Source organism: Phlebotomus papatasi, chromosome 2, assembly GCF_024763615.1.
Source record: "Phlebotomus papatasi isolate M1 chromosome 2, Ppap_2.1, whole genome shotgun sequence".
NCBI lineage: Eukaryota > Metazoa > Arthropoda > Insecta > Diptera > Psychodidae > Phlebotomus > Phlebotomus papatasi.
The window spans coordinates 78,721,062-78,747,101 of record NC_077223.1 but is presented as its reverse complement, the minus strand read 5'-3'; the positions used below and the strand labels follow the sequence as shown (position 1 = coordinate 78,747,101).

General features: G+C 32.5%; 1 protein-coding gene across 4 annotated transcripts; it reads right to left on the bottom strand.

The window, feature by feature from the left end:
• Positions 1-1,662: 1,662 nt before the first annotated feature.
• LOC129804553 (uncharacterized PE-PGRS family protein PE_PGRS3-like) lies at positions 1,663-25,252 on the bottom strand. Of its 4 annotated transcripts, none has more exons than XM_055851940.1 (4): positions 25,053-25,252; positions 14,002-14,220; positions 2,394-2,863; positions 1,663-2,323 (listed from the first exon to the last, which is right to left on the bottom strand). In XM_055851940.1, exons 2-4 carry the CDS (start codon positions 14,207-14,209, stop codon positions 2,315-2,317), a joined length of 687 nt encoding a protein of 228 aa, XP_055707915.1. In that variant the 5' UTR covers positions 14,210-14,220; positions 25,053-25,252; the 3' UTR covers positions 1,663-2,314. The 4 variants fall into 4 exon arrangements, with proteins under 4 accessions (XP_055707915.1, XP_055707916.1, XP_055707914.1 ...); XM_055851941.1 differs by lacking the exon at positions 25,053-25,252 and adding an exon at positions 15,194-15,522; XM_055851939.1 differs by having other exon boundaries at positions 1,663-2,863.
• Between the last annotated feature and the right edge of the window lie 788 nt (positions 25,253-26,040).

Sequence of the window (26,040 nt, the reverse complement as noted above, 5' to 3'; positions counted from 1 at the left end):
ACCCCATTAGTGATCAAATTTATTTAAATTTATTTATAATAATCAAAGAATAATCCACCGTGTCTCATGCAGGATCTTCTTTCAAATGATAATATTTACAGAATTTGAAGTAGAAGATAGTTGGGCAGAAGTAAACATGGGGCAGTTGTAAAAACTGATTTTTATGTCTAGATTACTTGGGCTTATATGTCGATCATTTCTTCAGTGGACAAGGAGCCCTGGTAGTATCCATGAATTCATATACAGTGGTGGCCAAAAAATAGGATCACCTCTGCAGAAACCATTATTTTTTCTTTTGTATTTTTTTTATTCCAATTTGTTCAAATAATTTTGATGTGCAAATGTTCAAATAATTACCTTACGTCGAATACATATTGTTTTGGCCGCAAGAGGTCTCTATTTTTCACAGAATATCTCAATAGTGAAGTTCTGTTTTAACAACGTAATAGGACCGCTTTCATTTAAATAAATGAATGTGACCTATAAATCGAATAAATGGAACTAAAGCTATATTTAGAAACTATAAATGACAATTTTTCTATTTTATTATCTGAATTGAATTACAGTGTTTATGTATCCTGCGCAATATAGAGACCTCCAGCGGACAAAACAACTTTTATTCTACTATGTTAATAATTTGAAGATTTCTACATCAAAGTTTTGGCAACAAGTTGAGAAAAGATATAAAAATTAAAACAAAAATAAGCTTTACAAAGTGGTCCTATTATTTTGGCCACCACTGTAGGTCTCGGCGTCTGAAGCCTATGTAATATCTAATAAAAATCGCAATGTATACCCCATTTTTACTTGTCATTATTTCTCATATTATATAAATTATTCTAGAAAAGTGAGCATTTTGTTTGATTTTTGTATTTTTGGCTCTTTTTATTACTTGTAAAAACATTTTTTAGATAGTAAATGTTATCGAGAATATGAACATTGATGTGAAATTTGCATATTTTTCCAAAATTCGTTTTTATTGTATTTGAACCCTTATGGTCGTATTAAATCTTTCTCTTGAGCATTTTTTAAGCACTTTATTGCTCTTAAACTCCTCTGTATTATCGACTTTTCTTTGAGTTGGTTTCTGTTTCAACTGTTTTCCCCATTATTCGCTGTGTTCTAAAAACACCAAACGGTTGTGACATGAACTAACACAAAGAAAAGTCGATTAGGTAGAAGCACTTTAGAATAGAATAGTAAGGTACTGAAAAAAAAACATGTTCGTTTTCCATTGGCATAACACTAGAAGAGAAGGCTTCATTGGAATAGTGCTGTAATGGTGCTATTCCAATGAAAAATGAACATATTTTTTAGCACTTTGTTGTTGCTTCTGCGTTATCGGCCTTTCTTTGTGTGGGTTCCTGTCTCAACAATTTGACCCAATCAACGACTCCTTCGTCGTTGACCCAATCCTATCTGTGTTCTAAAATCACCATACTGTCATAACAAGAACCGACAAAAAATTTATTGTGCAAGAACTTGAGAAAACTGACGCTTTCGGAAATCGATCATCTTCTATCTCACTAATCAAATATTTTGCTTTCCTAATTTGTTGTTCGAACTCTATGACAAGTATTTGGCCAATTGTTTCTTTTGAACAATCTTACTGTAAAATTAATTCGTACATCAAGAAAAATAATTAATGAAACATAAAAATTATTTTTTTTTAATAAAGGATTTCTTTATTATGTAAAATTTCCCTATTCTTTGTTTATCAGATGTTTGTTGATACAGCTTGATATCACTAAAATATTAAGATCACAAAAAGTTACAGCATTTCCAAGGGGTAATTGAGATGTCAATTAAGTGCTGTATAATTATATAACAATTTTGTAAATTACTAAGTGTGAATTATCTAACAGGATATATCACAATAGTTGTAGAATAGAGAATGTACTATGAGATAGAGCAATGAAAGTTGATCATTCATTGACACGATCATAAACGCCTCAATGTTGGCAATGTTTGTTGAGCACAAAAGTGCTGACGGAGCGAAAAGCTGTGGGTTGTAATTCAAACTACAATAATAGTTGCAATAAATATTTTCATACAAAAAATTTATAATTACAAGAACCTTTGGTAGCAAATTGATGATAATCAAACCATATGATTAGCAGCGTACAGACTCAAAATTATACACATAAAATTTACTTCTTCTTTCTGTTGACCTGATTTAGGATGTTGGCCAAATTTTGATTAAGTGGTGCAACTCCAACAAGATTTCCTAGGAATTCTACACGGTCATTGTTGACTCCATTTGCTGTTCCCGTTTGTAACGTTGTAACTGGTAATCTTGCAGCAAATATTGGAATCATCGACCCTGTCATGGCATTCAAACCTCCCAGATTATTCAAATTTCCCATACCATTTAAATTTCCCATGGTACCTACACCCAATCCATTTCCATTAAGATTGCCCATAAGCATTGTCGGCATGGTTGCTATCACTGGAGACTGAGATGAGAAGATTTGGAAGTTTACCCTTCCCTGTGGAAGCATCATCATGCCACCGCCATTCCCATTGCCGTTAAATCCATTTCCACCACCTCCATTGAAAAAACCTCCGTTTCCTCCACCTCCTCCATTGATGAAACCTCCTCCATTGAGCCCTCCGCCGCCGCCGTTGAAACCTGCAGTGAAACCTCCGCCACCGTTGTTTCCATTGCCACCCGAAAGAAGTAGCCTTATCAACAGCACAGCCATATTCAGCAGCATAACACCCATCCCGAGCTTGACACTCCACATTCCCATCATTATTCCTCCAGCCGACATTGTTATCAGCATGCCCAATAAGAACATTACCAAATTAAACATCTTCCCCATCCATCGTATTCGCGCAAACGTTCGCGGACTCTGTTCCCCTGTAAAAGAGAAGGAAAATAAAAATTTAATAAAAAAAAAGATACACAGAAAACAAATATTTTGTAAAAATGTTCGTAGAGGGAGGTGGGGCAACTTTGAGCTGTGGGATTAAATTGGGTTTTAACATTATGTAATTTGGATACCCCAAATGTGGATCTAAATAAAATAATTGTAAGAACCAGATTCATTTAGAAATAGGCAAAAAAATCATATATCAATGTAGCCCCACAGCCTAAAGTAACCCCACCTCCCCTTAAATGTTTTTGAATTACTACTGATGACTTACGAAATGCTCATAAATCGTATAACCCATTATAAATTTCGTAAAAGTTTGTACCTTTTCACAAATTTTATCATCACTTGATGAGCATTTTTTTTTCAAACATACATTTACGAATATTCGTCAGTTAAATCAGCATTTGTCGTAACTTTTTACAACTTTTCAGGAGACGAAATTTTCAGTTCTGCATTATTTTTCTTAAAAATGAGCCCCGAATGCGATACTTTTGAGTCAAAATAATAAAAATGATACTAATAAACTGTAAGTTAACCCTTCAACGGGTAAGATCGCCTCCAGGCGGTCTTCACAAAAATCACATTTACAGCGACAATATAGGTTTTATTTATTTAAAAGTGCTATAGTGTCCTCGGTAATAGTCTTACAAACATCTCTTGAAAGTTTCAACTCATTTTGACTCTTCGTTTTGTTGCTATTCCCAGTTTTGTGTGACAGGTCAGAGAAAAAACAACAAAAAATATTTGTGCAAAAAAACTCATTTCCAATTTCCATAAAAATACCGATTTAAAATTATCTGACTAAAATAAATTTACTTTTTACTGAAAGATATGTCATTCTACTTTGTATATTTTATTTAAAAAATTTGAAAAAAACTAAAAATGTGAATTTTAGAAGCAAAAAGAGTTCCAAAAAATTTTTATATTTTTTCACCTAGCGCCTAAACTAAAAGAGATAATGAAGAATGGATGGTTTTTTCGACTTTATTTGATCAAAATTATCCTAGAAAACATTGTTTTAGAACTTTTTTTCGCATATTAAAGAAAACACCGTTAGAGGGTTAACTCGAGAAAATCTTTATAAAATTATTTAAGTGTTCAGATATTGAGATATATGTTCGATGAAACACAATAAGATTTTATCGTAACTTCCACCGTTTATAAAGCCGTAACTTCCAATGTATGGAGATCTTGGAAGTTACGACAATTTTCAAAAATGCATAATATCAATTTCAATTACTCTAGTGATAACAAGCGCCTTTATTTGACTAAATTAATCAATTAAACTCTTATCCCTGCCCCTAAAAGCTTTTATTGAATAAATTTTGTGCGCTGTGTCGCTTGTTTTGTTTTGAATTAATGACAGATGGGCAGGGATTTTTTCTTACATTTTTCTCACAAATATTGAATTAAAATGATTTAATGTGCCATTATTCGCACTGTCACGTGTTTGTGAACGTTTTAATGAGAAGTATTACATTTTTGCTGCAAATAACTAGCCGCGCAAACCAGCAAAAGAAGTTCGGCAAATGCTGATTAGAGAAAATTTTGTATGAAATTTTGTCGTAACTTCCCCAAAAATGGAAGTTACGACAAATTCTGATAAATTTTTATTAATAAAGGGCACTTACGATAATTTTTGTTTAAAATTATTTTTATTGGGCTTATAAAAGTTTATTTTTCTCATCTGCGTTTAATAAACAAAATTACGTCGATTCTAAATATGTATATATCTTAAAATCGCAAAATTGAAGTTACGACAAATTCTGATTTAACTGACGATATAACCTTTGTAAAATAACAAAAAATGCTCATTAAGTGAGCAGTGAGCATATCATGAACAATATTTGTGGAAAATTACAAACACTTACGAACAATTTTACGAAATATTTCATTTTTGTAGAGTAAACAAAAGGTGCGTTGGGCATAATAGTTTCATATTCTCAGGAGCAATAATAAAATACTAATTAATACTACGAGAGCTAAACGTTTCAAAAACTAAAATTTATAAACATGCATTTAAAAAAAATCTAGTAGAGATTAATTAATGCAGTGCAGAAAATAGGAAAACAGTGAAGAAAAGTTCTAGTGACGAAAAATGGATTCGAATCTGTGATACTTCGACCATAAAACGAGTGCTGTACCATTTAACCCTCTTAACGTATTTCGTGCCCTATAACCTATAAAATTCTATGAAAGAATAATTAAAATGTGTATAATAAATGTAATGAGATTTCCTCTAAAATAGTGAAAATTTTTACTAAATATGCATTCATACTCGCCTTGTATCAACAATTGCTTTTATTCTAAGTTCATTTAGAACCATTTTATTTTAATCTGAAAACTAGTCGAGAGGCGACTGTATAGAAAATTATTTTTTAATTAACTGTTCCAAGAGACAGTACTTTCCCCAAGACTACTGAATTTTAAGTGTACAAAAATGACTGATTGATTTTATTCTTTCCATTTTAAGTCAAAATTTCTTTAAAATTTGTCTATTTGAAATTATATGAACTTCAATATCAGAAGCTCTACAACATTATAAATTGAAATAATATTTAAACTACATTTCAATCAATTTTCTATCAAGCCTTATGTTTACATAAGACGTAGGTCATCTAAGGTTTATAATTTTGATTTTTCAAATTCAAACGTCTTTCAAAAAATTATTGATATTTAGGTAAAAGATTATGCAATGGAACTGTTTATATGAATTTAAATTAGCTTTTAAGGTGTAGAGGAGATAGTAGGACAATTTCAGACATGAATGATTCTTGAAAATAGTAAAATTTGCGATAATAAATGAATATATTTAAAATATGCTTTATTTTAAAATAGCCACTAAGAGAAACGAGCTTGCAAATTGTTAGCTCGAATATTCTTAGTCTTTTTTTTGTCAAATAAGTTTAAAAGTACCTTCAACTACATGAAACTGCCCCACCCTTCCGTATATACTTTAATTTTTATGAAAAAATATTGTAGAACGATATTTTAACTAAAATAGCTTAAATAGCTTATTTCAATATAGGACTTAAACCTGACATTAAAGCAGCACATTTTCTTCAAATAATTCATAAGGCAATTTCTGTTATTACAAGAATAGAAAGTTAGTGAAAAGCCTCTAGATCAGCTTATAGAGGTGCGATTCCTTCATTGCAAATTTGGATTGTGGCAAACTCGAACGATATTTAAATAATGCAATTTTCGCTTAATAATTTTTAAACTGTATGAAACTTATTATCGTTATTAATGAGGAAAATAGGATGAGAAATGCATAAAAATCGAAAATCGAAAATCGTTAAAGTTAGTTGTCTCGAAAAAATCCGCTAAAATCTGTGAAAAATTCCTCGGTCCGTGAAAATCCGCGAGGAAATTCGCGTCCAACGAAAATCCGCGTAAAAATTCGCACCCCGCGGAAATCCGCATGGAAGATAGGATTGTACGTAGGAGATCGAGTACCTTGCAAAGTTTTTCAATTCAGATATTCTCCTATCAGTGTGTATCATCAGTTTTAAACGCTTCATAAATTACCACAAAATCTATTGGTAGGGTAAAATGAGGTAATTTGGAACCATTTATAATTTGGGACACTTGAGATTTTCTCACTGTTTCAGATGAGCAAATAGAAAACAAAGACCGCAAAATAGAAGAAAATGACGTTTAAGAAGAACAGGAACAGATTTTTTCTTTTTGAATCACTAAAACAGTGAGGAAATCTCTAATGTTCCAAATTGTAAATGTTTCCAAATTACCCCGTTTTACCCTACTCAATGATACAAATTAAATTATTCACACATTACCCATATCTAACCATCTAGAAACCGTTTAGAATTTGTTGAATAGTCCCATAATGTTCAAGAATAAAAGACTCTTCAAATGAGCCCAAAATCCCCTTTAATCAACCTATTATTAAAATAATTATGAGGGATAATTTGCTTCTATTGCAATGGCTATTATTATATTGATATTAATTTGCAAAATTAATATCGATATGACATTCTTTCTTTTCAAAACAAAAAAAATTAAGTGAATATGTGATGTATAAATATGTATACATCACCTGTTGTTAATGCTAATTTCTCAGAGTTAGAGCAATGAAAATAGCAATTTCATTATTTTTATGACTTTTTTTTATTGGGTTAACACATTTCACAGGTACTAAAATTTTGGACAGTAACGGTTTGATTTCAGAATTCCGTGATATTTTAGTATGGATCGCCAACTACTCGAGTATGATTCTTAGGCATATTTAGAAGGAAATAGTTTACTAAACTAATCTATTAACTCGTTAAGGACCAGTTGATCACCAGTTGTTTAGGTAAAAAAACAATTTTTCGAGGTTATAGGAACTTATTTTGGTTTATAAAAATTTTTCTGGGTCACTGGAGATCCATACACACAGAAAAATGAAAAATTCTTAAACAGAAACACCCAGGAATTTAATTTCAAATCCCATCGAATGAATGCCAATGCCCTAATTCTAAATCCTTGATCATTTAGTTTTAGTTGCAATTTGCAAATCTGTAGACATTTTTCATTTTCCAGCTAATGTTGAACTTAAGTTCCCGATCTCTTAACTTGAAAGAGCTAGGGATTCTAGCTCATTTCTTTCGCTCAGAGCTTCTAAACTTAAACGCCTCGGGGATTCACGTCCAATTTAAGTTCCCAGGATCTTATATATTCTTAAATTTAGAGTCAAAATTTTTCTGTGTGTAGGTTCTTGAAGAGTTAAATTAATCTTGTAGATTATATAATATAATAAAGATTTATTAAATACACGTCGTCATAGTGATAACGAAATAGTGTTTAATTTTTAATTTTACTTTCAAGATCCATTGACACACAAGGTGTAATTATTGTTTTCGTTTGTTAATTGTTAATAAATTTGATAATGTTATTTGCTCGATCCAAATTGTAGACTCTGTAGGATATATTTTATTTTCTAAATTGTAATTTCGCAGTACTCTAAAACATATTAAATATTTATCCTTCCGTATGAGGTTCTAGAAGAATATCCCCAAAAACGTATTTTAAACAGTAGAAGTAAGCAGCCCCTCTTTCACACAATCTCAAACCAGTTAATGTTCTATTGGCGCTCATTCACGCGTATGCAAATTCTTCATGAAATGCTATTTCCGTTCTTACGTCACAAATTGTACTTTTCTTACAGCGTGATCAAGAATAATAACTGCAATCTTGAGGAAAAAGTATAATGTACAGCGGCGAAGCTCAATGAAAATGCAGACAAAGTATGATAGATGTACCATACCGAAAAAGAATGTTCCACTCTCTTCATTTTCAATCCTATAGAGTGTGAAGTAATGCTTGACTAACGTGAATACTTCTTGGCCAATATTATTCCAATTAATTTATAGCTCTTTTATTGCTTTTTGCAGCGTAGAAATCAATAATTAATCTTTTTTTATAAAATAGATTATTTTATGCACTATTGGAATTTTCCAAATCTGCATTATTTATTTCTTGAAATTATTTATAGTATTCTTATAGTTACTTTCCGTATTTTACTTTTAAGTAGTTTTTTTATGGCTGATATAATATTAATATTTGTCTTTTCAGTTCTAATTTATATTTTATTAAAATGTTAAATGAAAAAAATAAACGATCAATTATTAACAATTCATTTAAAAAGTAATATAATTTTCATTTTTACTTTTGATGAAGATCACAAAAAATAAGTGAAATCAATAAGGAACAACAATATTTTAGTGAATATTAGAACTAATGCCATCTTGGAATATTTATGTGAATTATGTGGATCAAATACAAATTTATTAAATATTTATTACATTGATTGCAACTTTATAACGATTCAGATCATCTCTTGATTGTATAATTATTAAAATACATTTAGGAGAAAAAAAATCCAACCTACCTACTCTCTTGGACGGAAAGTATTGGCTTTTCTTGTGAAAATCGTCTGTGCAAGACATGGCATAATCGAGTTTCAAAGCGTCCATGAAAGCATGTTTTGTTTACTAGTGTGTGATGATAAACCTCTTTTAGTTAGTTAGAAATTTCAAGACTACAATATATAAATACCTACATGTATTTTCTATAGATTGATTGCAACTTTTTCTCTGTTTCATTTACTTGGAAGTAATATTGTGGATAATAACTTTGAATGAAGGAAAGATTTTTGATAAATTGTAGTGTTTTCATTTCTTAAACTTCCCCGGAAAAACAGAGAGAATAGTATATTTATATAGCCCAGATTTTTTCAATATTTCCACTTTACATCCCTCTTCGAGGACCATCTTCATCAACATAACATATCTTTGCGTTTCAGACGTTTCAGACGATTTCTGAGATGCCACGTTGTTTTTCTGTTTGTCTGCCATTAAACCTTAAAGTCAAGCGGTTAGAGACAGCGTCCTGGCCTCTTGGGTGGACCTCCCATAAGTCAACCCAACGACCATTATCGTGATATTTATTATTCCCTCATTTATTCACCAAACCGATTGTTTTTGAACTGCTTGAAAATGCATAAGATGTTTCGTTTCATTTGTAGTTATATTTTAGAGTCAGGGCAAACATTTCGGCCATATACGATATAAACCGTTTTAGTCCTTTAAATCATGTCTAATAATGGTTTTCGAAATAAGAGATTTCAAAGGCTTCTACAGAGTTTCCCAACCGAATGCGATTATGTATGTTTCATTTGAAATTTAACTGGCAACGGACCGATAAATAATTTTTATTTGTAATTCAATTACATTTCTTTTAAGCTATTTTCTACAAATTTTGAAGTGATATAGGTTAAATAAATGGCTTAAATCGGTTTTGAATGTGAACAGGGAAATATAAAAAAGTCTTAGGGGATCAAACAAAATAATTATCAGCAGTGATTTTGAGCTATAGCAATTAAAACGGTCTTCAGACAGGTTTAGCCCCTGAAGGTCTAAATATCCTAAATAGCAATTGATTTTATTGCTTTTTCAGCAATTAATAGGTCATTTGTCCTCTGTCTCATTAACCGTCCCTCTGTAAAATTACGTTGATCATATTAAACTTTACTTATTTTTATAACATTATACTTTTGCCTTCACAACTTTCGCAGTTTTTTTTAATCAAACTGGAGTATATTAGGTGAGATTTTTCTTTAAATTTCAAGTCTCATAAACTACCTTACCTTATTTATACAATAATTTTTAATAATTATTCAATTTTATTTTTAAAGAATATTCAAGGAATTATGGTGAAATATTTTTTTCTCAAAATTCTTTATAGAGCTTCATATTGATGTTTAAAAACATTTTTTTATTCTATTTCTACTGTGAAACTGTTTTTTTTTAAGTTTTCTAGAAAATTCCTATTTTTTGAACAAAAATCATTTTTAATATAAAATACAGTGATACGACTTTAAATAAAGATCCATTATCGATTCAGCACCGGTTTGACTAGTACAGATTTCTTGAATCCTTGATTAGAAACAATGAAGAGAGGGATAAAATATCCACCCAGACTATTTTGAAAATATGTCCCAAAAATTGTAAAATTTTTTGAATACAAAGTTTCTGATGAATATTAACTTAAAAAGTGATAGCAGAGGTAACAACTCAAATTCGATATCTTTTCGGTAATATTTTTGATCTTAAGGCTGGTAGAAGTTACACAGAAAAACGTATTTTTCCTAATTCTGATTGGCATTATTATGCAAGGGGGAGATATTAGTGTCGGAAGTGGTGTACAGCTGAAAATGAAATGCTTGGAAGCTTTGCATTCGGAATTTTGCAGACTATACGCTACTTTTAGCTCAGATTTTAAATTCGGGCGGCATAATAATTCGAAAAAGTTTGTTGAAAAGTTCGGTTATGATAATGAAATGGAGTAAATAACCTTAAAATTTAGTATCTTAATTTATAATTTATTTAATTTTCAGTTAAAGGTTATAAATTTATTCCTAATATTCATTATTATGAAAATTTTGTCTTTGCCATTACAACATAATTTTCTTTAATTTTGACAGGAGTTTCAAATACGTGTAATTCCTCGCTAATAATGATATAGCTATTGTAGTTGACTTTAAATCAATTTGATATATAATTTTTTCTAATTTAACGTAAATGTGTATGTCTTGTATGATTTGCATAAGTTCGTAGGACTTAAGGAATGTCGTTAAGGAGTATCCCGTAGGTTACCTCCACAATTCATGTTTACTTTTTTGCTTTTACTGGTATGAATAAATTTTCTTACATCCGTCTAATGCTAGTATCCTTCAAATAAATCGATATGTCCTTTGAAGAACTCTTACAAAATACGTAAGGAACGAAAAGGTGTCTTTGTGCTATTTAATGTTTGTCGAATTTTGGAAGTAAGTGATGGACTTCCGTAAAAAGTATTTTGGGGATTTATTTAGATCGTCTAGATCGTACTTAAATGAATTAGTGGCTTGGAAAATTAAGATATAAGATTTATTATTGAAAGGATCAACTTTATTTTAAACGGTCTCTAACATTGATGGTAATATTGTGAGTATTCGAGTGGAAGAAAATTTATGGATAATAATTGAAGAGATTATTAAGATTTTGGAAAACAATAATTCGATCATATTTCGCTATTTAGAAAAGCTTGGATGTGCTTAAAAGCTCGATACATCGGTGCCACATCTTTTCACTGAAAGGAATAAGGGGAACTTTTGGAACTGTATGAACTGTATTACTGGTTACTATGGTACTTTTTGTTTGGTGACCTTTTAACCCAAAGACATCTCTATCCAATTCCGGAGTACAGGATTTGCCAGATCCTGTGCTGTGGTTAAACGGATATGAAGTCTTTCGGATTAACGGCAATTAAGTAAGAGCGTGTTGGATCATGGAGTTTTGAGAGTAAGCTTAAAAAACATCTCACTGATCTGACCACACTGTTCTGTTGGATGATCTATTTTTCAGAGTAACCAAAGTAACTTTTCCACATGTGACATGAAAATTCTAACCGATAAAAGGTGATCAACTTTTGGAAAACAATTCTTTCTGTGGCAATATGATATTGTCAAGAAACTTTTGGCCGATAATGTACTGCTGAAGTGCTAGATTAGTTGTTGCACTCGTACTTTTGGTTTCTTACAGACTTTCCACAACAGTTTCAATAAATTAGGAACGACAATACATTTTTTTAGAGAGTGTCTTTTCCAAAAGTAGCTTCGATGGTCTCTTAAAAAAACCCTAAAAAGAATTCTTTTCGTACACCATGGTAAAGGCTTCTCAAAATTTTCATAGTTATTAAATAAATTAATGGCCTCGAGTGGGTCAGTGGATAGAGTAGTAGCTCTATGACTGCGAGGTCTGGGGTTCAAAGCTGAGCAGCAGCAGAAAAAGATTTCTCATGCCATATCGGCTTTGAATTCGTCCAGTGAATGAATGAATAGTAATGCCAATGGTGCATATTGGCAAAAAAGTGAACCGCCTAAACAATAGAGGCTGGTACGAGAACGAGTTTCGACATGAAAGCGGTACTTCAGTCGATACAAATATTCGCTGTCACTGATCCCAGACACACACCGAGAAGGGATGCTGTGATATAGTAACGGCACTGACTGCTCACAGAGCTGTGATATAGAGCGGCTACCCGTAACGGGGGATAAGATAGAATAGGAGTGGGGAAGCATAAGGGGCCCAATTGGTGGCCTGGATGCATCGGAATATCCGAAAATGGAGAACTGACCCCTGGCAAAATCTTATCTTATCTTAAATAAATTAATAATTCCTAAGTAATGAGAAGTGCATGGGAGTGCAAGAAGTGCTGGAAGTATTGCAGCATTTTTGGGGAGTCTTCCAAAATGCTGGAAGTGTAAAGGGCTCTTCCATACAAATTGTGGAAGTGTCTGGAAGTGGTGTACACATTTTCACCCTAATATCTCCCCCTATGTTAAAATTATGTTAAAATTTGACTATTCTATTCTTCGAAAAATTGAATTCCGGTTACTCATAGCCGGTGTTTTTCGAAAAGAAAACACATTCGAAAATTGATTTCAAAAGTCAATGAAGAGCATGAAAAGGCAATTTTTTTCTCGATTCGTCCTCTTGGTGGATGTACAGTAGAGTCTCTCAAATCTGAAACTCTTAAATTCGAACGACGCACACGACACGGTTGAATTCAAAATATAAATTGTGGAGTTATGTTAAAAAATTCGTATTGTGGGTGATTGAAAATCATATTTCTGTGCTGCTTCCTGAATATTTACATACATTATGGGCATTTGCTTCAAAATACAATTTAATCTGACTTAAAAAAAATCCGTTAGTTTTGAAAATATCGCTCGAATTTGGGAGTTGAGGAAATGTCAAAAATATCCCCCAAGCGTTCGAATTTGAAAGATTATACAGCAATATTTTCAGTTGGAATTTCAATTTAGTGTCTTGAGTGTCAACGTCAGTCTTCCCTTTACTGTGGGAAAAGAAAAACAAAATTACGACGTTCATAATCTTCCTGCCGCATTATAATTCCTTTCATAATGTCTTCAAAACCTCGTGCAAAAATCTACTTTGAAAATTTAAAATCCAGTTCGAAATCTCGAATTTTTCGAACACAAACGATACTTTGTTCAAGTCTTTTACCTTTTAGAAGAGACACTTTTGGAGAACTATAAACTTCAGCTGTGAACGCACTAATTACATGTTGCTTTCGAGCAATAATTAACCATTAATCAATATTAATATTTATATGGGAACTAAAACATACATTTTAGAGAAAAGCTTCCTATTTTGATCACTTCTTCAAACTACATACACAAGCAGATTTTAGAATAAAATTATCCGTTAGAGCTAATGTTTAGTTTTCTTTTTTTTTTTAATTATCCCAACAAACCATATTATGTTAGAAATTTTAAAAACAAATACTTCAATATTCCACCCACAAGATTCTTCACTTATTAGATAGAAAACAAATTGATATGGACTTATCGCAGACTTCACATCACTTTTAGTGTTAAACAATAGGTATATTAAGCACAGTCTGAGAACCACACACTATTCACATGCGATCGCACATTTAGTTGATTGTGTGATGATAAATTTCGATCATAGGGGCAATGATCGTGAGCATGTATCAGTCAATAAAATCTATTTTACAACCTCAATCTGTAGAACTAAGCAAATTCACTGACCAACTTCTGAGACAATCTTTTCCTCGAAGATCCAATTCAGAAATCTCTCAATTGGCTGAAGATTTATGTGAATGTTTCTCAGTGTAATGTTGGAGTCTTCCCTGGCATTAGGTACTGCCACATCTGTAGTGTTTCCATCGACAGCTCGTGCTTCAGCCAAAATTCCCGCCAATATTGCGAAGAATATACCAACAATTATGACCTTCATGGCGCAGTTACCTGCAATGAAACAGCAAAAATTTTAGAACGATCAGTGAATCGCAAGATGTACCAGACTACCCAAAATAAAAAGTAGCACGATCGCGTCGTTTGTAACGGGTCAAGAATCCCGATGGATTTTCTGGCAAACGTGTCTTGTTTTGGGTGTATTTAATCGCTCGAGTGGGTTCTTTGCTCTCACTTCTTTTGGGGGGAATCTTCATGCGGCATTGTACGTGATTGCTCTTGTAACAAAATGTGGGACATTTTGTGATAATATTTCTGAGCCTATGTCACAATTATTTTTTTTTCTACAAAATTTCCGGAAACACTAAAACAACATGCGTCACCCAATGATCTCAAACACAGGTCACAATTGCACACGGAATAATAAATCAATTTGTGGCGAAAGGTGCGGGCTCTACAAAAAAAAGCGAGCATGATCATTTTCCATTCCGGAGACGTATGATCTTCGCGAAGATTGAAGAATTCAGCAAATCACTGCTGTGAGTTGATTACTATAGAGACGATTGTCGAAACTCTTTTATTTTCATTGAACTAGAATTTGTAAATCTCTGAACTGAACTTTCTGTGATGTGAGCAACAAAATGTATTTGAATGGGTCTAAAGTGGTCTCTACCATTCAGATTCCAGTGCTCAAAGCTGCATGAAAAATCTAATGAGTTCGATCTTAATCGCCTTTCTTTTCATTTATTCCAACACATCATCCACAAGATCTCTGGACATCGTAAATTCACTTATTGAGTGTAACAGTCTTTTTCTTTCCTCTGATGATGAAACTGGTGATGGTAAGAACACCAAAGCACTCATAGTAATAACTTCTGACAGTATTTTATATATATGCCATTAATGGCTTTTTCTCAACACGAACAATGTTGGTTTTTTTTTGTCGCAATTCCCTCATATTCTTCAAACGATATTTGCACATATAATTTTTCTTTCCTGACACTCTGATGATCTTAAGATTACTTACTAACAGTTATGCAACTTGTGATGACTATCTCCGTTTTATTGGCTTTCGCAAAACTCCCACGACTTTTCCCTGGTGGAGTTCGCGAATTTTTTTATTTTTGGTAATTGCAAGAATCCCACAAATAATTACAAAAATTTGTCTTGCACGGTCCTTAAAACCAATTCCACGCAAATTGTTTACTTATCACATCATTCACTTGGGATTTTGGTTGTGGTTAGATGAGCGCGGAGAGGTAACGTAAATGGGAAGAGATGGTATAAAAAGAATTTTGTGTGCTTCTTCCACGAGAGCTACGATGGAACTGGTTAAAAATCTCTTCGTGGGCATTCAATCTCTCATGGTGGAGTCACAAACATTTTATCTGGCGGTATATAGGGGGAGAGTGTAGGCAAAGTGCTGCAAAATGCACCTTTTTTCCATCGGTCTCTTGCACCTGACCATGAAAGAGAATTACCATCAGCAGCCGAGCATTGTGTGCGGATCATGTGGCTGTGGATCACACGCTACACCCATCATCAGCACACGGTCAAGGTAGTCTTTTGTTTTTTCACCTACACCCCCAGGTTTTATGTGCTAGTAGATCTTCAATAGATTTGTAGATAGCATAGATGAGAGATTTGCCTTTTTTATACAAAGTCTTGAGATGGTTTAAAACTGTTTCCAGACTACTAGGCTTAAGCTCTAGAGAACTTGGGGTGATCCTCAAGAAAAAGACCGTAAAATTTAGAGATAAAGGATCAAACTAAATTATCACACACTGAGAGTTTAGGATTAGGAAATTATAGGTCCTTGGTTTTAATTTAAATATTGTCCATCCTGTGGATGTTTGGCATATACAACCTGAGAAGGAGTTTTCCACCGTTTTCACTCCGGAGTAGGTTGGTAACCGCTAAATTTTACCGCTTTACCGCTAAATTTTATGGGGTAAATATTCTCGAGGATCAGCCCGAGTCTAAACGGAGTTTAGACCTAAGTATAGTTTCTTATAAGCCATTTTTAATAATAATCCAAATAGATTAAATTTTTAATAATTAATAATCCAACAAATTGTGATAGAAACCAATAAAATTACTTATTATTTAGAATTTTGAGACTTTTGAGTTTTAGTTAAACTGCTGTAAGCGAAAATTTTGCCAAAATGAGTCTAAATCTCGAAAATCAAAATCCAGAATGGCTCGAAATATCGAATGGGTCAAAATTCCGAAAAGCTATTTTCCACCGCGAAAAATGTATAAAATTTAGTTTTAGCTGAGATTCTTTACAATCTCTTTTGTCGTGCGTTAGTGGAAAACTTTTCTTCTCAAGGTAAGTTTAAGTCAGTGTGTTTGGTTTTTTTTTTGTTTTTCTCAAGAAAATCTCTCCCAATTCCCTGAAATTGCATATTTAGATTCGTAGCTTCTAGGATTTTTCGCTTTTCCACGTTCTTCTGGTTTAAGATCGGCCAGAATTTCTTAAATATCGTACACACAGACAAATGGAAAATTCTTAAACAGAAACACATAGGAATTTAATTTCAAATCCCATCCAATGAATTCCAATGCCCTAATTCTAAATCCTTGATCATTTAGTTTTAGTTGCAATTTGCAAATCTGTAGACATTTTTTAATGCTGAACTTAAGTTCCCGATCTTTTAACTTGAAAGAGCTAGGGATTCTAGCCCATGTCTTTTGCTCAGAGCTTCTAAACTTAAACGCCTTGGGGATTCACGTCCAATTTAAGTTCCCAGGATCTTATATATTCTTAAATTTAGAGTCAAAATTTTTCTGTGTGTAGCTCTCATTGATAAACTTCCATACCGATTATCCACTTCCGGCAAGAGATATCCGCTCAAAAATAGAAAATTTCCAACAAATTTTGCAATTACGCGACCTCTCAGAATTTAACGTGTTTTTCACGTACTGCTTGCCTGAAATTGACCAAAATCCTTTGTCATCCCATAGCCCTCACTGATATACCTTCTACCACCCGATTTTCCACCTCCGGCCAGAGATTTCTGTTTAAAAACAGAAAAATTTCCACAAATTATGCGAAAGTGCGACCTCCCAAATTTTAACGTGTTTTTCACGTCCTGCTGGCCTGAGATTAGCCAGAATCTCTTAGGTATCAGCCATAGCCCCCACTAATATATCTTTTACCCGATTTTCCACTTACGGCCAGAGATTTCTGTCCAAAAATAGAAAATTTTCCAGTAATTCTGTGAGTGTGCGAGCTCGTTGATCTTATCATATTTTTCGCATTCTTCTCGCCAAAACTCAACCTAAAACACTTGGATTTCCCATCCATGGTCTTCATTGATACACACAGAAAAATTTTGACTCTAAATTTAAGAATATATAAGATCCTGGGAACTTAAATTGGACGTGAATCCCCGAGGCGTTTAAGTTTAGAAGCTCTGAGCGAAAGAAATGAGCTAGAATCCCTAGCTCTTTCAAATTAAGAGATCGGGAACTTAAGTTCAGCATTAGCTGGAAAATGAAAAATGTCTACAGATTTGCAAATTGCAACAAAAACTAAATGATCAAGGATTTAGAATTACGGCATTGGCATTCACTCGATGGGATTTGAAATTAAATTCCTGGGTGTTTCTGTTTAAGAATTTTTCATTTTTCTGTGTGTATACCCTTTCCACGACTTTCAGCTTCCGACCAAAAAATTCTGCCCAAAATGAGAAAATTTTCAAGAAATTATGCAAGTGTCCGCAATCCGGAAGTTAAATATTTTTTCCCATCATGCTGGTCAGAGATCGAGTGGAATCACTTAGATGTCTAATTCACAATCCTCATTGATATACTTTATTCACGATTTTCTACCTCCGGCTAGGCATTTCTTCCAAAAATACAAAAAAAAAAAAAATCCAGAAGTTGCACGAGTGCTAGTACTTCGGAATTTTCATACATTTTTGAACGTCATTGTGTCCAGATATCTGCCAAAATTCCTAAAATGTGTTCACATAGCTTATTGGCATATTTTCTTCAGGACCTTCAGCTTTCGTTCAGGCATTTCTGCTTACACGACCAAAATTTTGACTAATAACTTTTTTTGTTCTATCTTACATGATCCTGGGGATGAATCAAGATTGCCGGAAGCGCATTTGGGGAAGTCTACCACGGAGGAAATTCCGACAAATCATCCCAAAGGCAAGAGACAAGGCAACACCAGAGAGCTTGAGGAAAAGTGCAACAGATCCTGCCTCATTCAATATTTTAAATTGTGATTGTTTTCAAATGTTTATTTGAAATAAAATGTAATTTTACTAAAAAGAAATTTTTATTATTAAAAAATAAACTATTTTCAAAAATTATTGTTAACACAGAAGTAACACTGGTGTTAACAGAATGGTAACAACTCTGGTAACAGAGTGTTAACAGCGGTAGCCCAAAATTTAGCAATTAGTTCGACTAGTGACCACCATGAATGCTGAACTGTAACATTTTGGAACAAAAAGTCAGATGTTTTTGTTAGGAAACCAATCAGAGTTGTTAACAGGGTTGTTAGCCAGTTGTTTGCCAACTGTTAACACCTGATCAGCCGGGATGTGCAGCAATAATTCATTGGATTGTAAAAATTAAATTCGTCATATCTCTTAGTTCAGTATAATTTCACGAAATCAAAATTCGCGTCCCTTTCTTTCTCTAAAGATTTGCATAAGTCTGTCCTACTTTTCCGACCTCAAAATTGGACTAACTAAATTTAATTTTGTGTGATGTTCAAAAGAAGAAGAAGAGTGCAAAAGAGTAGGATAGACATATGCAAAACTTTTAAGAAAGGAAAGGATGTGAATTTTGACTTCATGAAATTTTCCTGATTTGAAAAGGTGTACCGAACCCATAAAATATCGATTTTCACCAGTAAAAAATTAGGTTTGTTCATTAAAAATTCAAAGAACATTATTCCATAAAATTAAAATTAAGTGAGACTTCTGACTAAATTAGTGTTCTTTGGTGTTTTGTATAATGTTTGAGTTTCTTCTCGGCTTTTAAATTGGTTTTTAATCTTTTTTGAGAAGCTTAATACAATGATCTCTGTACATTAAAGAATATTACTCTGTAATATCATAATGAGTAACGCGCCATGCAAAGAAGATCTTAATCTAAATATTGTTTTGTTTTATTAACTCTGTAACTTTTAGTGTTTGATGATGAGAAAAAGAGTATAGCGGCTGTTTTTAACAGCACGTTGAACACACTAATTTGTTACTAACTATATTTAATCAAATTTCTAATACATAAAAGGTATATTGTCCTTCTCACATGTAAATCCAATCAAACATAGTTTTTATTTCATGATTTGAGGATCTCACGCATTGGAGAAATTAATACTGAGGGCAATAATATTGGAAGATGCTCATGCTCATCCGCGATTCGCAATAAAAACTATTGGAAATTGCTTTGGAATTCTATTTTGGCTTTTAAAAATGACGAAAAGCATCTAAGAAATCAATTTTATAGTAAAATTGCGTGTGTAAAGTGAAATGATATGGTATTTTATTCACTTCGATATGCTATATGGGATGAGAAAATCTCTTCCATTTTCATATTATTAAAAACTTGAGAGATATTTTGCAATAAATAATTTTTCAAGAAGCCTTAAGGTGGTCAGCAGTTTCGTAAAATTTCATCAAATAATTTAAAATTTTGCGTGATGAATTTTAGGGCTTTCCTTTTCAAAAATATAATTCTATTTTTTGTTGAGTAACACTTTTTTGTTTCATTATTTGTCTCTGAACTAAATTCAAACTGTTATAGACTAATAGATATTTTTATGTCTCTTTTTTAGAAGTCTCTTCGTATATAATTTACTGTGCTATCTCTTTGAAAAGTTTCACACAATAATTTGATGATTGAAGAATTTCGTCAAGGTTGTAGTATTTTGAGGAAAAATAGAGTAACATAAAATCTACATTAAAAACACCAATGAAGATATAGGGTAAGTGTGCCAAATTTCGGCATAGTTGCATGCAAGAGTCAAAGTCTTTAGTTTGAAATGTAATATTTTAAATTCAAATTGATTTTTTTAATTCTTTCTTCTGAAAGAGTGTTGCTTGGAACCTTGTAAAGAGCTTACCGTCTTTATTTACTCTAAACTCATTCTTAAAATATTATAAAATGAATAAAAATATAGACATAGCTTTGGTGCCCTATTTCGGCCACCTTCATTTTCATAGTTCCTTGTCCTTCGGGAATTTTTTCAATATCTTTTTCACGTTATCTCGTTTGTCGAATCTACATTTTTTTTGTTATTCTTTTGCATTGTATAATCTCTAGGGTACGTAAAATCTAAAAGTTCATGGAAATTCGAGGAACAAAAAAGGTGGCCGAAATTGCAAGCTGGCCGGAATTTGGCACACTTACCCTAGGTACATAGGGTTTGATCTACATAATTTTTATGCTAAGATTTTCAAGAGGAAGTTCATATAAATTCAATCGATGCAGTCCATTCACAAATTTAATATCGGTGAATAAGATGCGATCTCTGTAGAGTCTACTCAGCATCCCATAGGAAGTTGTTAAGACAACTCAACGTAAAGGTATATGCAAATTTGTCTGTTTAAAAAATTTACGACTTAACTGTTTATAAATCAGTGAACTTTAAGTTGGTGTGAGAGTGAATTATATTGTTCTTCCTCAACTCATTATCTTTTATAGACATGGTCAACCATAATATCTTCTATAAGCATATGGTGTTTAGAAGCTGCAGAAATTACTTTCAAGAAATCTACCTTTTCCAATCAATTATCTCCCACTCGGAGGTGTTTGAACAGTGTGCTAATGGGCAACAATCTGTGGCATTTCTTGAGTCAGTGCGAGAGCAACAACTAACCCAGATTCTTTCACGGAGGCGGAAGTTTTCCATTGTGTTTTCCAGTATTCGACTTGAATCAGTCCATTTGCATTGAAATGGAAAGTTCTTTTTATGATCTTTCTATCTCGCGGAAAATTCGCATAAACCCCATTTTCTAGCTCAACATACCAGGCCATCCTGGGGCACATTTAACTATGGTGATATTTTAAATAAAATCCGCTTTCTCAACGCACAAATTCTGCCCCGAACTCCATCAGCCAGCAATTGGACACCGTACTAGCATTTATGTAGCCGAAACAACAATTAAGGCGATTGTCTCAGAGCAAAATAAACAAATGTGACGAGGTCAGGCCAGAAACAAGTGTGTTACAGAGATTTCATCTCTTTTGCCTTTGCACCATCACCTGATTTTGCCCACGATCTGCAGAAAGTGCAGAAACGTGCAACGATCGAGGATATTGGCACTGACATTAGAAGATCACCTGATAATTGCAAGAGGCTGTTTCATAACAGTTATGGTATAACCTGCTGGGCGACGATTGAAGATGAAAGTGAATGAAAAGAAAAAAAAATCGAGTTTATCTACTAAACGAAATTTCCACAATTGACACAGATCCCACACGAGAAAGTCGTGAATATTTTTGTGCTATATGGGATGAGGTAGAATACTCGAGATATTCTCATTACCACATTGAGTGTTTATCTTTGTTTACATCTTAAAAAAACAGCATTTTTGTCTGGGCTGGTCTTTATAAGAATTTTTTAAAAAATACGCTTTCTTTTGAATTCAAAAATGATGCCAATCTTGAAGATCAAACAAGAGGCGAAGTTGTAATATTAATCTTGAATATTTCGTTATCAATGTACTTTTACTAAGATTTTATAAAAACTATTGGAGACATTACAACATTCTTTTGAAGACCAGGACCAGGGTCATTGGTGATGGTGATTAGTAATAAACCTAGGTTTTTTTTCCCGGAAAAGTAAAAAGAAAAAAGAAATAAGAAGAAATAATATAAAAAATAATATCGGTTTAAGTTTATAAAATTTATTGGTGAAATTTGATCCTCGTGTAGGGGTCGGTTTTCAGGCTTCGCACGCGCTATAAGTTTCCAACACTTAGGGAAGACCGGGGAGGTTTAGGACACTTTCATGTTTTGACTTTGAGACAGTATTCCAAAAAATCGCGATAGCGTATTACTACAATTTTATGCAGTCTATATGATACTCATGGGTACTGACTTTACTGAATAGAACTCAGAAAACAGCCGAGTTTTCTTGGAGAAAATAAATCATTTAACTTGACGCTTTGTCCCAAACCTCCCCGACTTAGGGCTGTATGGAACGCAAAAGGGGATGTTTGGGACGCGTTTTTTCTCGCATAATTTTCATTATTCAAGCATTATAATTAATTTCAAATAATAGATTAAAAATATTTCTAACAGAAAAATAAAAATATTTAATCATTTCATACTTATAAATTAATTATAAATCTTATTTGTACAGTAGAGTCATTTATTGTCAATCAGTAATTTAAAGTATTTTCTTCTTATTTTCCATCCTAGCTTTTTTTGCTTTTTTATTCTAAATATGGGAATCATCATCATCTCTCAGGCGAATAGATTCTCTTGAAACTTTAGGTTTCGAACACATTGGCGGATTTCTGTTTGTTTTTACGACAACTGCATGCTACCTATTTTTCCGTATTTATTTGAATAAACTCTCGCCTTGCCTTTTCTGGTGAACTTGTGAGAATTGTAGAGGATATTGCTCGAAAAGTCTTTTTGATAGAATAGTTTTTAACGTGATTGGACAGAGGTCGAATATCCTCAGGACAAGAAATTATTGATTCCCAAGGCATTGATGGTTTAATTGTCTCTGTAGACAACTGCTCAACTGGTAAAGTTTGCACAAAAGAGAGATTTCCAGTAGAAATTGAAAGTTACTTTCTATTTTGACAATAACAATTCGCACGCCATCTACAATCTTGTTGAAAATCAACGTCTCATTCATCCCCTTTCAGGTGTCCCAAACATCCCCGAGTGTAGTTTTAGTATTTAAAACCTTAAAGTAAAAAACAAAAGTGTATAATCTCTGAAACTCTTATAAAAATATGTTCCCAGATTAAACTGCTACCTAATGAGATAAAAAAGTTTTGATTATATATAGCTGATATAAAATACACAGTCGAAAACTGAGACATCAAAATATACTTTTTGTGTCAATTTTTAAAAAAGTGTTCATAGAATTGAAACAATAAAACTGAGGATATCCATTCATTAAATCCCATTTATTTCAATAATTAATGAAAAAATCGCCTCGTCCCACACTACCCCTGTCCCAAACCTCCCCGGTCACCCCTATTATTTTTCCCATAGTCTTTAAATGAATCTGACCTGTCTAAGGCTTAATCGCTAGTATTAAGTTACACATTTTCTGAAAAAAGTAGGTCAGATTCATTAACCCATTTTAAGGACGAGAGGATCAAAAATTGGGGGTTAGAAAGCATTTTTTTCGGACTTTTTCAAGCAAGACAAGAGACTTTAAATGGCCAAAGGAAAAAAAAACATTTTTGGGTCACCGGTGACCCAATCGTCCTTAAAGGGTTAAAGAGATATGGGAAAATATGAAATGTTCGAAGCCAGAGTATAAGGAAGATCCTGAAAGCTTTCCCATATAGCTTTACAAATTGTTCTTCAAATTTAGAAAGACAACTGAAAAAACAAAGTTTGATAAATACAGTGTTGAAAAATATGATAAATTTCTTTAGATTGTTAGTTCAGTCTTGATCAATTTATATTGAATTAATCAATAGAAAAAGAGATGGCAAGCCATCCCAGCTATATGGAATGCTCGAACTCACGAGATAGAGCAATCCGTGAATTATCTTTTTGCATGTTTTTTAGGATGTATATGGGTTTATTACGAAATAAATTCATTCACAAATTCGAAAACTATTTTGAACTGGAAAATTAGCTAAGAAGTCGCACTTACGCGCAAATAAAACAGGATAATAGAGAAAAATAAATCAATTACGATTACATTACCAATTCCCTTTTCGAAATTAAGAAATTTCGAAAATCTATTTTTCGACTAATCGGACCTTGGATTAAATCGGACGAAATTAGAGTGTCATAAAGGTTGTAGTACTCCACGAGAACTTTCCAAAATACCAAAATATTTTAAATTCTGATAATTAGAGCCGGAGCCACCTATCAACATTAAACTACCGAAAACCGCTTATCGATATCTGTTTCCGCTCTCTCTTTAGAAATGTTTGTACTCCGGACGAGACGGACGGGATACAGCCTTCTACGAAAATCGATTAAAATACAAAAATTACAAATAAAATTATTCAAGGATTTTGTTTTGGAAATTAAACTTTTCGCGAGTCACTTCTTGAATATAGAAAGAAAATTACTCATTCTGATTTACTTTACCTTCAGTACAAAGTAGAAAAAGAATTTTTATTGTTTTTAAATGTATGTGGTTTTTTTTTAACATAAATTTATCGTTCAGCATAAAAAAATACTTTTAAAAAATCTACGCAACACAAATTGATAAGTGATGGCTTAGGAAAATTTGGTTGAAGACAAAAATTTCAATGTAACACATTTGACAAAAACTTCACTAGAATACACGATAAACAAATTTAGGGAGTTGAGAATAATACTTTTAATAATATGAGAATAATACTTTTTGAGAATCTCTTCCTTGTATTTAATACTTCTTCGACGCTTCCAGAATTTTATGTAAAAATTCTTCAATATCTTTACACCACTTTCAAATATATGTGTCTCGTGAGGAACATAATTTTTTTACGTTATACAAAGGAAAGGGAATAATATTCATAAAACTTTTTAGTATTTCACATAAAATTGCATGATAATCCATAGATTCCGTCATATAATTGGTAAAATGCTAATTTTTAGGATTGATATGCAGGAAAACTTATTAAAATTGTAAATCATAAAAAGTCATGGAATATCTTGAAATAATTAATGAAAGAACATTCCATAAAAAGACTCCGTGACTTTTTTTTTAAAATTCTATTAACTTTTGTTATAAAGTTTTCATTATGTAATCCACTTTTTGCGCACTTTAAGTCAATCACACATAAACACTTTAAGAGTTTTAGTTTTACACAATAAACACTGAATAAACTTTGAATTAAAATAAAATATATTAATGCTACAGCTCTAACTATTTTGAAAACTTTATTCATAAATCATTGAGACTATCCGAAAGACTGTGTATACATTGCGTGCCCGAGTTTAGATATATATACCTCATAATATCTTTCCAATCGAAAGATTTGAAGTATTTTTAATTGCTTATCATACTCCTCTCTTCTATATTTTGGTATAAAATTCAACAAGTGAAAATTGTTTATGTTTATTGCACTTTTTTAGCATCTCTCTCTCTCTCTCTTTCTTTCTGAATGTCTGTATCGAAGTTTTGCAGACATTCTTCAATTGCATCTCTTTTGGTCTTCCGTGGTAGGCAAAATCCAATAAAAAAAGCGTAAAAGATAGTAATTAGAAAATGAACACAAACACAACTTTTTTGCGTTTAATGCGTAGTTTTCCTTTCAGCACCCTCAAAAAACATATTTTTCAAAGAATTTTATTTTCTCTTCGGATGATGATTTACTGCAGATCAATAAAATATATTTTTTAATTGGCATTTTATTAAATAATTGTAGGTTTGGTAATTTACTTACGAGGTCAGTAAGCAAATTAATTTTGGGAAGGGTAAGAGCAATTTCATGCATGCATAATTTTAGAAAATTTATATATTTTTTTAGAGTAATTTGCTAAAATTTGAGGACTGTGCTATATATTTTCTGATAGTTAATAATAAAGACAATCGAGACAGATAAACTGTGAGAAAATTTATAACTAGAGGAAATTGGGGTATATTCGCATAGGGGCAACTTCAACACTGCAATTTTTGGGGCGAGATAAAATGTAGGACCACAAAGCACAAGACCTGTATATTTAATTTGATGTCTATAAGATTGATAAGTATTTTAGCAAAAATGG